Here is a 19,047-nt window from a genome sequence, read left to right as displayed (position 1 = left end):
GAGCATAAGAGGGTGGAGAGATGGAATGGGTTGATGAAGGAGAAATTATGAAATAAGCAAAGTGAAGAATAGTACCAGAACAAGATGAAGAAAAAATTTAAAAACAGAGAAAACAGCGAAAAAGAGCCAAAGTCATGATATCTGGTTTTATTCAGGATGATAAAATTTCTAAAATGTAGCCTAAATCACAAGATTCCCACATGTGAATGTGACATGAAGTCATTCTTGTGCTGATGGATTAGTTTTGACAATGGTTCCAAGTTAGTCAAACTTGTATATACTGCAAAAACCAAGAATGGAGGCGCAACATGAATGAAGTGCAGCATTTACTGGTAATTGCTCTTACCAGTCATACAATGCTCTGCAGAAAATATTTAAGGCATTTCTTTTACTGCTAAAATGACAGGCTGATGCAAATAAGCAGTTAGGGGTTTTTGCTTGCACTGTAAATTATGAGATGCATTTTAAACATTCCAGTTCTAGTTTATTCTCATTAAGGAAGACTTCCACACCTGTTTAACAGACTTAAGTTGAAAGATTTTCAACTGCTTGTTCTATTAAAAAAGAAGAAAATTGTCACATTAGCCCTCAGGTTTACTGTGAAAACATCATTGCAAGGCCAAGAGCTCAGAAAGCAATATATTATAACCAACATGTGTGACTGATTTTCGATAGTTTTGCAATATATTTTGGTTTATTTTGCTTGATTTTTATGATTTTATGCAAATTAGTCCGCTGAATGGAACATTTAAACCACTTTTTTGGCCTAAAAATCAAAGTAATAAATGAAACATGAGACTTTATAAACAGGTATCCTTTTGAAACACACATACAACAGACATCAAACAGACACGCAAACATCATGTGCAAAATTTTAAAAAGCCCAAACAAACACAGCATGCAAACTCATCATTTATAACTAAGGCTGCATAAAAATATTTATTCAGAAAAAAAGTCATCACTTTTGAACAGAATTTTAGCACTACATTTTAAAGAAATATCTTATGGACTTAATGTATCTGATTAACTGAAAATGCTTGTTTAATATACTTTTTAGAAGAACTGCTAAGAGACAGACATTGAAAGACAATATACTGTATAAAAAATTAGCTGTTTTTAATGTGTCTTGTTAAGTAGGCACAATACTGAAACACTGAATAAAAGCATTTTAAATGGGATTAAAAAAAGATAACTCAACCAAATACACCACAAATAACACCACCACAAAACTAAACCAAAAAAAAAAACCAATATCCAATCCAAACACAATAACCACACAACATCAAACAAGACATTAAGGATCAAACTCTGCATTCCACCTCCTGCTTCTCCCTCTACCTGTTCCTTGATGTTCTGCAGCTCCTGTAACTCTCTCTGCACCAGCATCTGCTCCTTCTCTCTGTGCAACTTCAGCTCTAACCTTTCCCTTTCCAGCTCTTCTTGCAGGCGCAATTGCCTGAGTTTCTCCAGCTCCACCCGCTCTCTCTCCATCTGCAGAAGCTGCTCCTGCTGGCGGTGCAGTCTCTCTGCCTCAGTTTCACCCTCTTTGTGTATGGCACCTGGTGGAGGGAAAGGAGGAAGACCACCTGGAATTGGTAAGCCAGCAGTAGGGGCAGACAGGACTGCTGGAGGTTGGGTGTAACCATGTGTTTGTGCAGGACCTGAAAGTGGGTAAGCATGTGCAGCAGGGGCAGGCTGTTGTGGCTGCTGAACAGTTGTTACTTGTTTCTGTTGTTGGCTACTCAGGTGTGCCTGGGACAGGTTTATTGGCTGCTGCTGCTGATCAGCTGGTATGACAACTGTTCCTTGCACTGAGGTGACCTCTGCTGATAAAGAGGACACTGTCGCACCTTTGCCAAGGTAAACTGGTTCATCCTGGACCACTGAGCTAGTTGTCATGGGAACACCCACTAGGGCCCCTGCAGTTGCTGAGGTTGTTGTGGCAGCAGCACTTATGTCAGTGGCTGATGTTGTTTGGAGAAGGCCTGGTGCTGGATAACGGACTGCAGCTTGTCCAGATAAGGGCATTCTGGGGCTCATTGGTAGCCTGCTAAGACTAGATAGGGGCACTGGTGTCATGTTGGCAGAGAGGTATGGCCTGTAGACTCCTCTTATTAGTGGTCGAAGAACAGAGGCAGGCTGGGTTGTGATGGGAAGTGTAGAAGCAATGGGGGTCTGAATAGTTGAGTAGATCATCCCATCTGAGGATCTAATAGCAGCGGGGTACATGGCTCTTAGACTCGCCTGCCTGGCATTGATAAGATTAGTTAATGCTTGACTGTGAGAGATTGGCTTCCCATCTAATCCAAAGAGAAGGTTTTGCCTAATGCCAAGACCAGCTGCAAGTCTGGAGGCCATGGGCCCAGTACCTCTGCTCAAACTGCCAAACTGCATCAAGTCTGGGTTGCTTCCATAGCGATCCATGGAATTGAGTGCTGCACACATTCGGCTAATCTCCCTTGCAGTTGTGGCACTGTACTGAGCCAAGTTAGCTTCTTGGAAGTTAGCAATGTCACGCGCAGAATAGCCATAATCTGAACTGATGTTGGACAAGGAATTGTATCTTCTGATAGGCAGTGTTTGTGCTGCAATGTCTCCTCCATGCCGTAAATCTGTATAGGAACCATACTGCATCCCCACATATCCTCCATAGCCCTGTTTCATAGCAGTTAGATCCATGGCAAGTTCTCCTGAAGCTTGGAGATGTGGTTCCACTTTAGAATGGTAAGACTGTAACCCAGCTTCAGCAAGGTTTGTATCAGACATCGAAGGCTGGAGCCTACCAGGAAAAGGTAACGTGTAGGCCTTACGCCCATCCATTGGATACTCATGGTACCTTCCAGGTTGTCTTTCTTGGTCAGACTCATAGGTGAGAGGTGGGGCAGATGGAGGCCTTATGCCTTCTTTCTCAGGAGCACCAACACAGGTTCCACCAAATGGAAGTCGATAAACAATATCACAGCAAGCTGGTTGGTTGTCAGGCTTAATTTGGCCTCCTGTCAGATCTACAGCATCCTGTCCTTCTTCTACCTTGACGAGCTGAGTCACAGCCCTGGCTGGGTCTGGCCCCCCATCCATTTGTACAACCATACTATGTGGCGATTTACCCCCTGATATCAAACCAGGAGGACTGGGCTTTCCCTTGAGTTCAACTGGACCAGCGCCATACAGTTCAGGGTTAATGATTGGTGATACAGCACTGACCACAGCTGAAGCAGTGGTTGTCTGACTGACGAGCAAATCTTTTTTCAGTAAAGGTGAGATTGGGCCAGTAAGGTTGTACCTGGCTAAAACAGATGCCTGTTGCTGCTGTTGTTGCATCTGATGGTGGTGTTGCAACTGTTGTTCCAGGAGCTCTTGTTGTTTCTGCAGCTTCTCTTGTTGTTTTTGAAGCTCTCTCTGTTGTATACTGAGGTCTTCCAGTTTGGCATCAATTTTTGGTATTGATGGGTCAGTTGGAGGTGAAACTGGTTTATTCTGGGAGAGACAAACTGCTGAACCCATGCCTTGTCCCAGATCCACTCGGTTTTGATGTGGATCACCATAAACTGTTGGTTGTTTTGGCTGGGTCATGAACATTGAAGCAGCTACGGTGACACTCACAGTGGTTGGTGTGGTGGTTTCCTGTGTGTTCAAGTTCATAATCAGTGGCTGTACAATCGTTGAATGTCTGCTACCCTCTGGTCCACCATGGTATTTTCTGCTTTCTGTGGCTAAGGAGGTGAGATCCATTCCTTGGTCAGTCATAATAATAGGAGCTGGTTTAGTAGCTGTTCTAAGGTCCACAACACTTCCACCATGAATCATATGGCCCTGCTCTACCCTCGAAGTCCCTGGGACTGTAGATATCCTACAGAGGGAGATATTATCCATTGAAACAGACCCTCTGGTGTATATGCTGGCTGTGGTGACCATGCTTGTTCCGACATTTACTTTCTCCACTCTTTGTGTACGATAAAAGCTCCGTGTAGGAGAGTGGTGGTAAGGCGGTGTGTCTGGAGGGCTGCCACATGGAGAGTAAGTATCAAATGTTGATTGGCGACTAAATCGGGTAGGAGAAGACAGCGGGGAAGTTGCAGTATTGACTGTCGTTGGCCTAGCTGGGCTTGAAGGAGGGGAGTATGGGGCATCCTGAGAGGATTGCTGTCGATAGAGCCTAGGGGAAACTGATCGATGTGATGTTTGGGTTCCCTGAGCCATTACTGGTGAAGTAGGACCAGAGCCTGCTGACTCCATTCTCAATGCTGAACTGAAAGTCTGTGTAGAGAACTCAGCTGTAGCTCTTCTTGAAGGAGAGCGAGTGGGACTCTGCGGTGGTGGTGGTGATGGTGAAAGAGGAGGACTGGTGCTTCTGTAATAAGTAGTATACTTGGGAGAACGGGGCTCAATAATTCTCTCAATAGAAGATGTTGAGCTGTCTCGCACTTGGATCCCCCTGGTCTCCCCTACCCTTCTGGTAATGACTTCTCTTTGACTGTAGGCTTGGGTAATCTCTGCAATCTTGCTGCATACGCTTGAGACTGTAGCTGAAGATGCGGATGTACTACCCATATGCCTGCGACCTATTTCAGACTGAGTGGACGTAACAGTATGGCTTGAACCAGTCTGAGAAATAGTTACTGCATCTCTAGCATAAACACCATATGCTGCAATAGTGGTTGCTGCCACTGTTGGAGTTATTCCATTCTTTCCTGCTTGGGTTTTGAGTCTATCTTTGTGTCCATCCTTTGCAGAATAGTGCTGTGTTACTCTGACATCAGGGATTCGCCCTGCAGTCTCAGCAAAGGACACAGGAGCTGAGATCTGGGTGGGACTGGTACCTGGTGTAAGGAGAGCATTACTTTGCTCTAGTAGCTTAGCAAAGGCTGAGCCTGTATCTAAGAGCTGTTTATCTGGGTAAGAGCTCTCAATTTCAATCTCTACTTGCTCATCTGTGGCCTGTTGCATCTTGGTAATGTTCTGAGATGTTTGTCTAATCTCCTCATAAATATCAGTTTCTGTCTCTGCTGCCTCATTGTCATATCCTGTTTGATCTTGCTCATATTCATACTCATCATCATAACTTTGCCCATTAATGTCCTCCTCATAGTACTGCCCATGTCTTCCATGTTGCTGTTGTTGCTGTTGTTGTTTCTGCTGCTTTTGAAGCATTTCTGCCTTTCTCATCATCTCCTCATAGACCTCCTCAGCACTCTTCAGAGGTTTGGAAGTTGAAGATGGTGCTGTGGTGGTGGTTGCAGTTGTTTTCTCTATCGGGGAATAGAGTGACATGAAGGTTGGCAGATTATACTCACTTCCTGACTTGTAAAGTTTGGACTCATATCCCTCTGCCTCTGAGTCAAGACTTTGAGGCGAATATTCAGAAGCAGAGGAACGATGAAGCTCTTCCATTTCTGCTGCTTGTCTCAGCTCTTCTGTTGGAGACGCATCCTCAATAGGTGACAGATTGCTAGGTGGGGTCTTAGATCTTTCTCTGCGCCTCTGAGCCCTCAGCTCCTCTTTATCTCTCTTGGTCTTTCTTGCTGTACTTCTAATTCTCTGCTGTTCCACTTCTCTCATCTTTTCCTGTTCTCTCAGAAGTTCCTCTTCCTCTCTGAGTTCATCCTCTTCTGAAGAATCTTCAATGGTAGGAAGGAGAGGGCCATGAGAGCGGTGGCGTGCTTTCCTCTGCTGCTTAGCCTCCTCCAGTCTTTGCCTCCTACTGGGGCTACTGTCACTATCTTCCTCCATTGATGAGATGGACGTAGGAGATTGTCCAGAGCCATATGAGGATGAAGTGGGTGGCAGAGTCGAGGAGTAGTCACCACGAGAACGTTCCTCAGGAGATCCTGTCAGACTCTCCATCTCTAGCTCTGGTTCCCGATCAAGGCTTAAGTCGTTTTCATTGCTCAGCTCAATGTCTCGACTGTAGCTATTGGTGTTATTGAGTTCAATTGTTTTGAAGCGCCTCAGACCTCCTTGCGATGCCATCACATCTTCCTCACCCTCTTCTAGTGAGCCTTTATAGACATCAGTAGAGCTCTTAGTCTCCTCCTCAAAACTACTGGAATGGTGCTGAAGGCGTCTCTTTTCTTTCCCTGAGTCAGAGATTATGTGCTTATGGTGGCTTTTCTTGGGTTTCTGGTAGCCATATCCTTCGTCTTCCTCATCTTCATCTTCCTCCATCTCTTCCTCCTCCTCCTCATTGTCTTCATCAGCACTCATCTCCATTATTTGTCTCCTCATGAACTCCTCATCGGTCATCTCTGTGGGCTCAGCTTCCTTTTCTTTCTTTTTCTTCTCCTTCTTCTCCTCTTTCCCTTCCTTTCGCTTACCCTCCCAGTCTCCCCCATCTTCTTCTTCCTCAAGTATATCTTCCAGCTCCTCATCAGAGTCATATGCATCTGGCGGGATTGACAGAGAACGTGGGCGTTGCTTCCCTCTGTCATCCAAATCTCTGTCTCTGTGCTTCCTCCCCCTTCTGTCTGCCTTCTCTTCAGAGAAGCTCTTCTCTAGTAATGGCCTCATGGAGCTTTCCAGCTTGGTGATTTCAGAGGGACTTGGTGGGGAGCCCCGGCTGCTGATTCCCCTTTCACTCAGCTTCATCTCTTCTTCCTGGATTAGACCTGTGATTTCACTGTGGGAGCTGGAGATACCATCAGATGAGTAGCCAGTGTCACTGAGACTCTGAGGGCTGCGTGACAAGTCGTGGGTGCTGTTGTTTTTTGTATCCTACAGAGAAAAGAAAAAAGAAAAACAAATGGATTAGACTTGGGGGAGCTAAGGTTTTTAGTTTTAATGATAATTTATATCAATTTTACAATGTGTTGAAACTGGTCAATAATACCAATCTGCATAAAAATTAAGCCCACTTAAAATCACTTTCTGATTTTAGATGCAAAATTCATACTTTTTTAAATTACAAATAAATACGAGTTTTAAAAATGGTATTTCTTATTTAGAAATTTGCAGTAATATATAATAGTCCTATTTGTATGATAGCCATAATATGGTATGGTTTCAGTTTATATTAAAAATATCATTATGATGCTTGAACCTGTACGCCAAAACTGCAGTTTTCAACTTTCATTGTCTTGTAAATAAAAGAAAAAAGAAAAAAATATAAAAAATAAAAATAAAAATTAATGAAACTGATTTCATATCAACTGGATTTCATTCACGAGATCACTAAATCACCATGAAGACATTTTATGTTTTTCCATTAAACTTAGTTTTAAGCCAGTGGGCTGAAATGGAATGCTTTAGTTTAAATCAGTCTAAAAGAGATTTATTTATTACTACATGCTACTCATGTCTTATAATTTAAGGGACACAATGCCTATTAGAATTATTCAGAATCAGAATACTTTCTTCATCCCAGGTTGGAAATATAAATAGAAAAGAGAACATGTACTGAAAACAAGTAAAAACAAATAAAAAGAGACTCAATGGTAAAATAAATATCAGTCATTACATATTTAGAAACTTTACATTCATATAACACAAATAGGTTTGCGCATACTCATTTTGAATCTAAAGAAAAAACAAACAAACAAAAATATATTACTATCAGGTTCACTAGCATTAGCTAACACGTAGCTAACATGTCTAACACTAAATCCTAAATAAAAACAACTTAAATATAACTTAATTTAAATATCTAAATATGTAATAAAAATTGAGAATTGAGTCAAAACACTTGAATTTTACTCTACATCTTTGAATCTGATCTGATTTATTCATTTGTCTCAAGACAAATAACATTATTATGCAATAATCTTAATGTGACTTATAATTGTTAGGTATGTTGAGCCATTGATGGAAAGAGGTTAGTCAAACTATGTTTTTCATGTTTTTTCCTTTTGATGATGAGCTCAAAGTAAGATTGTATAGCTGACTTTAATATCTGAACAAATGAAAACTCATTCATCAATGGCTCTTAATAACAGTCATTTATAATCTCAAAGGAACCAACCTGGTAAATGATTGGGGAGATGGAGAAAAGGATGGAAAACTGGTAAAAATCATAAAAAGCTCTTAAGGTGGTTATAATGCATCTTTACTTTGAGCTCTGTATAATTTAATTACTTAGCAGCTCTTCAGATGATAAAGTCCAGCGCTACCTTAAAAATGACCACAAGAGTGCTACATGAACTAAGGGCTTGGAGATTTTACAGATTCATGACATGCCAATTTTTAGAAGAATTGGAACAGCAAGAAAAGGTTCTTCCTGCTGTCTTTGTTCTTCAATCTCTGTCTCTCCCCAAGGTAATCCAATGCCTTGCTGCCACTTGCAGCCTCAGCATACTGTGAAATGGGAATCAATGACATACTTTCCAAATCAATATGGACGTCCAACACTTGAGGAAAATGGAACCGATTTAGCTTAGAATTACCTATTATTACATCTATGCAACAGTTATTTTGCCATGTAAAGTACCCATATCTGCAAACAAAGTGATTATCATGTCAGTGTTGCAAGTAAATGTATATGTATAAGCACCAGTCTGAATAGAAATATATAGGGACATTTTGTACAAGAACTGAAAACATTAAATAAGCTTTGCATGGGCAGCACAAAAGCCATATTAACCGAGCAAGAGATACAGTACAAAAAATATGACACATCATGGGCACTAGTCACTTTTAGTGACAATATCATCTTAATAGAGTGTGGGAAAATGAGACAAGGCAAGTATCTCATCCCTCTGTAAATAAGTGCAGAGTCAAAACTGATGTATTTTAGTTGTCACTACAATAATAATAATAATAATAATAATAATAATAATGAACATTCCCATTTTAGAAGTGATCAAATATGACTGCAAATAAAATATGTATCATAAATCAGAAGGCTCATTACAAAGCTTTAGCATTTTGACTCCTCTTTAAAAAAAAAAAGAACAAAACAACCATAAGTTGTATTTATGGATCAGAGACCAAATTAAAAAAAAAGATTTCTTTTGAATATTTAAAAACAAGAAACATGTAGCAAAGGATCCAAATTAATAGTGGTAAAATAAGAAGTTCAGATTTACTTATCTGCAGTAAGTAACTGAAACTCAGAAAAAAACATTATATAATGTTTACATTGGAAAAAATAAGTATTGAATGTGTCAACATTTTTCTCAGGAAAAACATTTCTAATGGGGCTATTGACATGAAATTTTCACCAGATGTAGGCAGCAATCCAGGTAATCCGCACATACAACGAAATCAAAACAAATAAGTATTTAAATCAAGTTATGTGTAATAAAGTGGAATTACGGAGGGAATAAGTATTGAATACATAAAGAAAAGAAGCATCACGTGGCTGCATGGAGGCTGGAAGGGCAGACAATTAAAAACTTCTCAAGTCAGTCTGAAGCATACATGTGGTGTAAAACGCAAACACACACACCCACACACACTGAGTTTGTATCCAGAAAGGCTAAAAGTAATCCCAACCCTGACCCTTCTCCCATGACTATGTGAATATGGAGAATCAGCTTATAGAAGTTATTAGTTGTTTAGCTGCATTCATGAACAATAGCAATGCAACAAGCATAAAAGCATGGATGTGAGTGACACAGCTGCACAAGATGCTGTAGGCCATCTACAGTAAACCAACATAGTCTCTAGTTAATGTGAAAAACCTTTAGATAACTATACCTAGCAGTTTTTCTGTGCGAAGGACAAGGTCAAAGGAACTTTGGCCTTTTTTAAACTCTAGCTTTAGTGCCACAAAAATGAGCAGCATGGAGAAATCCTCTGCTAAAGCTCTGCAGGTCTGAACCAGAGCGCGAGTTTGATTTAAAAAAACCAAAAAAAAACCAAAAACATAAATGTGAAGCTGGACCATACCTCAAAAGTCAGTTTTTACTTATATGCGACCCAGATCTGTTTTTTTACATTCTTGATTACATGTAAACTGAGTTCAATTTTATAAATATAGTGTCAAATCAGAGCCAAAAGTAGCCTAATGCCCTGTGGAAGTTGCTATTTCTCAGTTTTGCCTGGGGTAAAATAAATAAATGGTCATAACTCAAATGCAGGTCTGCTTTTATTCACTGCAACCTCAGTCCGAACAGTCAAATCAAAATTCATCACTTCCATGGCCTGAGTGTCTTGCTAAGTCTATCCTGGCATGTCTCTCTAATGGCGATACATCCTGAAATTTTGGAGGAAATCAGTTTCAGTGTAGACAGACATGCCTCAAAACCCTCCTGGCTCTAAGTCTGTATCCACATATTTCTGTACAACTGCACGATGACTTTTGCATTTTCTTTGTGTCTTTTTGCATAGTTCACATTTGAATGTGATATTGGACACATTTAAAAAACTCAAAAATCATTTGTGTTCACTTTTTGGTCATTTTCCTTAGTTTAACACATAAATTGGTGACATGCAAAAATCAGACTTACATCATAGTGCCTGGACTTCTTAATGTCCTTGATCGGTGTGATCTGCTCTCCTTTCTTCTGGGAGGGCTTGGTCTCTTTGGAAGTTTGGTTCTCGGGCTCAGTCTTGAGCTTTTCCTCTGATGGTTTTGGCTGTTTCTCGATCTCAGTGGTTGTTACTGGTGTCGTGGATGGTGCTGTAGTCTTGGTCTCAGTTGGCTGTTTGGCAGCTGCGGGTGCAAACGGGCTGCTAACGACACTTCCCGCCTGTGGCTTCTGGCTCTGTGTTTGGGGCTGGCCTGGCTTGGTCCCTTGCTGGGTGGTAGGTTTGTGGAGGGGACTTTGCTGACTGATTGGTGTCTGGTGTCGAGGCGAGCCCGTGGGTTGGTGCTTGGGAGACGGATGAGGAACAGGAAGTGGAGGCTCATCAAGACCTTCTCCAGACATCAGCCGCTGCGTCTGGCAGTTGAGACATAACCACTCTTTTTTCTGAAACAGAGAGAAGACAAAAAGACAAACATGTAATTTGTTTTGTGTGTAATTGTGATACAACCTTAGCCTTACTGCACCAAAGATCGCTTTATGTGGATTAACTAATATTGTTTCACATTCATAACCTGGTTAATATTCTTAACTTTCAACTCAGCATTCACTTAAATAGCAAACTACAGCAACAGCCTCACACACACATACACTCACGTACTGTGTACACTGAAAATCTTATTTCCAGACAGAGCTGTCAGAGGTGTAGCGGCTAAACTGAGCTGATGCACGTTTCTAAAAGGCCAAGTTGCTCTAACAGCTACTCCCTGTTTCATCAGATCAACTCTACTCGATTTCACACACTGTGAGCCTGAGTGGCAAAAAATGAAAGACTTGGTGCACAACAGTGTACTTAATCTACCTCGTAATTTGGTCTTCTTCATTCTGACAAAGCCAAACTAGTAGCATACAAATATATTTCGAAAATTCACAATATCATAAACATTACTCCAGAGACGCAACATTTTATTAGAAACTCATCACCTTTCAAGATAATATGACAAAGAGGTATTTACAAATTTGCTTGCTGCAACAGTTTTTCATTTATCCACCTGGTGAATATTAGTTTGTTATTCCCTTCTTCTTAGTAGTGAAGTACAGTAGTGCAAATGTTGGTATTGTAAGTAAATACAAAAACTGTTTTGTCAATACCAATACAGATGCTGATACTATAAAGGCAGCTTAAATAGGAGAGAGCAGTGTGTCATGATTTATGAGACGAATTATCAACAATTTGTAAATGCTGAACACATTTTAATGACCACTAAATCACTATGATTTTTAATTTCACATTAATTATTTAATAAAACAAAACACCTTTCATCTTATTCTGTGTTTTAAAACTGGAGTTTTTGGAGACCCGAAATGTAAATGTACCTGTCTAAAGCACTTTAGGTCAACTTCTGTTGTTTAAATGCAGTGTTGGGGAGTAACGGAATACATGTACTACCGTTACGTATTTAAAATACAAAATATGAGTAACCGTATTCCATTACAGTTACTGTTTAAAAAGGTGGTATTCTGAATACAGTTACTTTGCTGAAATAAAGGGATTGCACGGCGGTCTTTTCCTGTTTCATATGTCAGGCTATGCTCTCTCTATTTTTGGTAATTCCGTGCCGGTGAAAACCCAAACAAAACACGCATTAAGAGGCTGAAATGCCTGTGTCTCAATCTCACGTCTCATAATGATGTGAAGAAATTTTTTTTTTTTAATTATTTAATATGAAGGCAATAGGCAGAATGTTACAGAAATAGTCCTAAAGAATGTAGCCTCATGGGCAGTGTAGTCCGTGCTGCAGGGAGAATAGACTGCCATACCCGTTATGTGTCTGTGTGAGTCTATCAACTGCAAAGGATTTTATCTGCCTCTTTAGCTTCTACATAAATAAAATGTACTCATGTAGCACTTTTTATAGACAGAAGAATCACAAAGTGTCAGGGGCTGGGTCTGTGACGTTTTGAGGCTATTTTGTATTTTAGATTTTCTTATGTTAAGTTTGTGATAATAGGTTCTTGTGTTATTAATAGTTAGGATTTAGTTAAGTTTTATTCTGGTTTTTGTTTCATCTTTGTCTCCTTGTTTATGTGTCATGTTTCCTGTCCAGTGTGTCACGTGTTTCATGTCTGTGTTGTGTCCACATTGTCAAGCTCGTGTGTCATGTCTACATCTCTCCATGTTTCCTGTTTTATTGTGAAGAGTCCAGTGTTAGAGTCTAGTTAAGTCTCCTTCTGTTCTTCGTCGGGTCGCCTGTTTATCTTCATGTCATGTCTCGTCAGTCCACAGAGTTTTTGCTACTACTCAGGTTCAGGTTCATGTTCATGTTCAGACTTTTTTCACATTTATGTTTGCATGTTCCTCTTCAGTTCCATGTTCATGCCTTATGTCTTTTTTTTCATAGTTTAGTTTTCCCAGTTTAGTTTTTAGTTTAGATCTTGCCCCTATTCGCCTTGCCTTGTTTTGTCTTCACGTTTTTTCAGTCAAATAAACGACTAGCTTTTTTTTAAACCTTAGTTTGTTTCTCCCGTGTCTGCTATTGTGTCTGTTCCATAAATACACCGGCGTGCTTCATAGTGTAACAGAAGAAACAAACGTATAACATCAGATCAATATGAAACACAATAGAATGCAACATACAACACAAAGAAGTAGCACTAAGTGGTGTTGTAGTGTCGTGCGGCCTATTGCTAACTGCTCCAATTAGCTAGTTGCTAATGGTGAATTCTACCCCATGAGCATTCAGAGGGTTTTTTCTTAGAGTTCAAGATAAAATTAACAGTCATCAGTGGCAAGAAATGATGAGAGTGACTAAAAACAATAAATTATCTACCTGTACAACACATAAATGAGGTGTAGCACATTATAAAGTGTTTTGTCCTATGCTAACACTGACTAATAGAGTTAGCAGCACAGCAATACTACAGGAGTGAGGTCTAAGGCATAAAACTGAGAAGAGGGTTAGTTTTAAATTTACAGTTGCATTTCAACATAATATATAATACTTATGCATTATGTATTTTTGATGATCTCTCCAGTATCTAGCTCACCACCCACCAACGCCACCAGCACCTTCTGTTTATTCTGTGCCAGTGTGTCTGTTTCTGTCCATGACAGCTAATGGAGTTTGGGGCTGAAGAGCAGCTGTATTACTCATGTAATGAATAATTGACAGAAGCAGTTGTTCCTCTTCAACACTTATCTATCATCTCTATTCTTATTCACCTCCATCGAGTCCTTTCTCTTTCTCTACACCAAACTCACCAAATCTCTTTCTACAGAAACTCCATTCTCTGGCTCATTCTGCCTTTAATAGCTCTCTCCCGCTCTCAAGCCTCCTGTATTTGCTCCATCCCCTGTCTTTTTCTGAATCCTTTTGGGAGTTTATCTGCGATTAGATGTCACACAAAAGACTCCATCTCCCTTAGATTTCACAGTGACAGTGCTGCTTTGGGCCGAGCAGTGAGCACTATAATTGGCACAGGATTCACAACATTAATAAATATAGTAATATAAGCTGATCCGACAGTTTTGAAAATGCTAGCCTCCAATTATCATGACCAGCTAATTACAGTAAGAAAAACAATTAAATGGTAGAGGAACTAGAAGCTGAACAGACAACAGGTTACATCCAAGTGTTTGTTTTTCTTTTTTCTTTTTAATCATTTATCTTTTGCCATTTGTCACCAAAACTTCTTTTACAATATAAAATTCACAGAAAAACTCACATTTCAACATTTAATTTGAAATGACTGAATAATGCAGCTTAGGATATGTGAAATCTTAATATTAAAAAAATTTGGATCATACATTTAAAAATGAGGGGGAAAAAAGATCAAAAAAGCATGTGCGCTCAATGAAACCTAAAATTTAAATTCATTTGAATATCCTATTCCCACCAACATGGCTTCTGCATAAAAAAAAAGAAACAGATTATCAGAAGATGGAAAATCTTTTTGTGCATTAGGGACTCATAGCATTACAGAAAGAAAATATTTTGAGACGCTGTCACTGGCATATCTTAAATGCCTTCAGCAATTATAACTGAACAAAGTAGCTGATGAGGAAGTTATCTTCTGATTGGCTGCCTCGATGCTAACTGTAACTGAAAATGAGTTTATATCCCAGTGATTATACAGGAGATGTATCACTGTCAAATCTTTAAGCTCAACATAAATGAAGCTTAATTGGGGTTCAGGTTTAAACTCCTGAAGAATACATTCTGAATACAGTACAGTACACCAAATGAATGTAAGCCGATGTAATGCCCTCTGACATGATGGAAACACAACTCTGTGTGTGTACATCCCCTGAAGCACCACATTGTACTGTAGGTTCTGAAATGGTTGAATCATTTTTCAACCCTAAAGTGAACTCATTCCCTCCTTTTCTCAGAGAGAGTATATTCAAGATGACATTACAGGGAAGTTTGTGTGTGTGTGTTTTCCCAGTGGTGCCCACTTAGCCTATATAGCACAAACAATCTGGCCTTTTCTACTCCTGTCAATAACACTCACTAAAATGCTCCATCAGTGCTAATTCATGCCGCAGAGCACTGCTGTTTTCTTTTCACGTGTCATTCTGCAGCACATTCTGAATCTTCTCTTTCAGAATGTCTGTCCTTTTACAGCATGTTGAGCATAGCTGGATTTGTTTTTGTCCTATACCTTCCAGCTCTCGTCTTTTTTTTTCTTGTCTACCTTTCTGCTCTTTTTCAGTCCATTTCCTGCTATTTTCAGTTACTCCATCTATTTCGCACTTAATAATAGGGAAAGAAATGGATTTGCCTTTTATTCATACCCACCTGTCACAAGCAGCATTTCCCTGCCACTGGATTTTATTCGCAGAAAATCTGTAGCAGTAACTTACTATTGCTTTTACTTTGTCTTATCCAAATAGAGGTCTATCAATTGCACCTTCATGATGGAGAGTAACAGTACTGTCCAAAACTCTCAGGCTTACACTCATTTCTAAATAGGTGCAGCTATTTATTGAAACATACATTTAAAGTAAGACTTGGCGTAATTCAAACGAGCTTGTAACTCAATATTTGGTATGATCGCCTTCATTCTTCCAACACAGCCTGAATTCTTTTAGGCAACTTCTTTGTCATTTCTTTAAGTAGTCTTCAGTTCTCAGGCTTCTTGAAGGACATTCAAAGCTCTTCTTCGGATGCCTTTTATTCTGTTCGCTGTCAAGATGCTCCCACACCTCTTTAATAACACTGAAATTTGGATCTCCATGAAACATGTTGATACCGATTTTCAGTCCAGTTCTTGTTTCCCTTCTATAAAAATGTCATCTTGACAGCCATCCTTCCATTCAGTCTGTTGGGTTTGGTGCTAGTTTTTATGCTTGAACAAGTCATAGGTCAGTGTTAAGCGGCTTCACAAACAAAGCACCATTCTTCTGGCTCTCTTCCACAGTGTGTCTTTGTCCTTTCTTCCTCCCCTCACCCCCAGGCGATCACGGCAGATGGCCGCCCCTCCCTGATCCTTGTTCTTCCGAAGGTTTCTTCCTGTTAAAAGGGAGTTTTTCCTTCCTACTGTCTTGCTCAAAGAGAGTAATTCGACTGCAGGAATTTTCTCTGTAATCTTTTACAGGCTTCAACTTATAATCCTTAAAGTGACTGCTATTGTAACTTGGCTCTGTATATATAAAATTGATTTGAAAATTGGAAAAAAAAGGACAGGTACAAGGACTGGACTGAAAATGAGTAAAAGAGCAGCCTATGTCCAAAGAAAAACTTTGAAAGACATTCAAGAAAAGCTGGAGAAATATTATCCAAAGGCACTTTAAAAATGACAAGAATGTCTGTTTCCTTGGAAGAAAAAAATTTAAAAAATGAGATGTGGGTCAAGATTTTTGCACAGGACTGTATTTATCTCTGACTCTGGCCAAAGCTGCATCATCTATCGGCATGATTTTCTGTCGCTCCTTTCTCCACTACATAGTACTGCTACTATATGTCTGTGTGGACTATTACATTTACATGGCTGGTTCAAGGCTAGTCTTGCTATTCATAACCAAACTTTGCATATATTGTAAAATGATGAGTTACGAAAAATTGCCACATCTTTTATTCCACAGCTACAAAATATGACTAAAGGCATTTGATGAATTCTGTTATGAGCTGTGATTTAATATAATACACTGGTTACACTAGCAACACTCTTACTGGTCCCGAAATTCAGTTTGTACAGAAGACATCGATGTCAAATATCTCTATATCTACCGAGTGCGATTAGTTTATTGTTACAAAGACATCCCAACCTTCAGAAGCACTTCTGTTAGTTTCTTAGTCAGTTTCATGATTTTCTTTTTCCTGTTTTACTTCTCCCACATTTGCACCTGAAGTTTCTATTTTTTTCTTTTCACCACACAGTCATTAAACTTGTATCTTCTCCTTCCTCTCTCCTCTCTGCCTGTCACCCTCTGTCTCTGCTTCTCTCCCTCCAACAGAGCAAGGGCTATTTTTACCCAGAATGCCATTGTTCTGCTCGAGCGCACACTTCCTTAGCACAGGCTTCCGCTTTAGGCAGCACTCTGCTGCGGCACACATACACTCATATCCTCACAGAAGCACAAATGCACGCATGTAGACACGCAGCTCACATCAATGCAAAATGGAGGAGGCCTCTGTAGCTGAAGGCTTACCAGAAAGAGAGAGGGATGACAAGCAGAAGGAGGAAGAAAAGGAAAAGAAGGGAAGCAGAGAAGCTCATAGGGCTGGAGGGGTGAGGAAAACGGGAGAGTGACACAACGTGTGCACATATACTGTAATTCAGCTCAGCCTTTAGTCATGTGGTTCCCTGCTGAGTCTGATGCAACTGGCTTCAGTTTGTGGCAGAGAAGTACAACAATGTGTTTGGGTGTTTCCGCCCCATCAAATCCCTCATCACCCCCAAAAATAAAGAGATAAAAAGATTAAAGAGATCAAATAAATAAAAAAAATCACAATTACATGAAGATGGTCGAAATGAAAGTCCAATTTTGGAATAAGAACAAGATTAAAAAGAGCTTTTTTGCAAAGTTGGATCACTCCCATCACACCATAGATGCCACTGCTATGTCTGGCTTGGTCTCATATTTGTGGACAGTCAGCTGACCAGTGATGCTATATATTCCATACTCATCATGACATAGGAAGAGCATAGTACTTCATCCAAATACATGAGCCACATGATGTATCCACCTCTTCTTCATGAACATCATCTTGAAGTACTCACTGTTCAATAAGGGAGTATGCTGAAGCAACACAGCTTAACCTCAGGTCGGACTCTCCGATGAGCAGCAGAGACAGGTTATGATTGACAGCTGACTGGACCTTTCAGTTGACTTGCAAAGTAGCGTCAGAACCTGCTGAGCTATGGAAGTACTTCCTTGCTCACTTTATCCTTACAAATCAAACACAACATAACTCAGCTATCAACGCTCTATTTTCTTTGAGAATAAAAACATCTTAAATTCTACCCCCCACCTGTTTTTTGGACCTAATTTTTGTACACACCAAGTAAGACTGGGCGATATATTGCGTTTTTAAATATATCGATATATTTTTATACGAGATATGAGACGTGACAATATCGTTTATATCGATATAGTCTATGTTACGTTATAATTATACTTATGGAGCTGCTAGTTTGCCTTTCTTTCGTCCACTTTTGTCTCTACGCTGCGTTACTCTGCCTCGCCTCTCTCCTTCACTGAACACACCTCCCCCTCCCCCATCGCTTCACCTGCAGGCAACGACAAGATGGACATGGCAGCTATCAAAGAGGAGCTGGTCGGTAAAAAGAAAACATTTGGATATTACTATTCAACTGCTGGTGGAGGTAATCTTGTTAAAATGACATTAACACCATAACTGCATTAATACGGCAAATCTCTGTTAATGAGTTACCGCGTATCGCCCCGTGCGTGGGGCTCGACAGCGTCAACGCGTTGACACAACGGCCTAAAATCCTTTCATTTTCTCAAAAATCGACAGTGCGCCTTATGTTTGAATCCTGGTTGTGCTTACTGACCATGACCTGACCACGGCGGGCAGCAATCTGTCAAAAAATGTTTTAGTACGACGTTGATAAGCTACGAAACCGCACCGCTTGATGGTTGTCGGAGCATTTTCAGGATTACGGCCTTAGTCAGGAGCCTCGCGGAGTAATACGTACTGTGCTTCAACGTAATATTACTGGATTGTGTGTGTATAAGGACCACAAATGGCACCTGTTCAGAGACATGGTTACAAAGAGGATTTCAAACTCCAGGCAGCTGCGAAATCTGTCTGTCTTTGTTATTATGCTCAGCGTCTTTTAGTTTACATTTTGACTGCACAATTGTGAGCTTTCAGTTATGCACAAAAACAACATTGTTTTATTTTATTTATGGAGCATTATTATTTAATAAATGCTGATAATTTATTTCGGAGTAACTTTTTCATGTGCATCTACGCTGTATGTTAATAAAAGTGCCTGTGTGAGACCTGGGACACAGCTTTGACTAAGAACTCTCTTTTTGTCCTCACTTTATGGCTTTAAAAAAATATCGAGATACATATCGTATATCGCTATCCAGCTAAAGAACATCGAAATATGAATTTTGGGTCATATCGCCCAGTCCTAACACCAAGTCTTGAACCCCAAAGACACT

General features: G+C 40.0%; 1 protein-coding gene across 6 annotated transcripts in view; it reads right to left on the bottom strand.

Moving 5' to 3' along the window:
• The window catches only part of bsna (bassoon presynaptic cytomatrix protein a), a 125,708-nt gene that overhangs the window by 29,864 nt on the left and 76,797 nt on the right, over nucleotides 1-19,047 (bottom strand). For 3 of the 6 annotated variants that reach the window (XM_085259527.1, XM_085259528.1, XM_085259529.1), the window contains exons 3-5: nucleotides 10,383-10,847; nucleotides 1,339-6,711; nucleotides 513-554 (exon numbers count right to left, since the gene is read on the bottom strand). In XM_085259527.1, coding sequence (XP_085115653.1) covers nucleotides 513-554; nucleotides 1,339-6,711; nucleotides 10,383-10,847 — 5,880 coding nt within the window. The remainder of the gene's footprint in view (nucleotides 1-512; nucleotides 555-1,338; nucleotides 6,712-10,382; nucleotides 10,848-19,047) is intronic. The other 3 variants (XM_085259531.1, XM_085259530.1, XM_085259526.1) reach the window with 1 other exon arrangement.

Source organism: Mchenga conophoros, linkage group LG20, assembly GCF_057382185.1.
Source record: "Mchenga conophoros isolate Kocher_MC1m ecotype Shallow Benthic linkage group LG20, M_conophoros_male_GT1.1, whole genome shotgun sequence".
In the NCBI taxonomy this organism is placed as follows: Eukaryota; Metazoa; Chordata; class Actinopteri; order Cichliformes; family Cichlidae; genus Mchenga; species Mchenga conophoros.
Note: the sequence above shows the minus strand (reverse complement) of the source record. Positions and strands in the feature narration are given on the sequence as shown.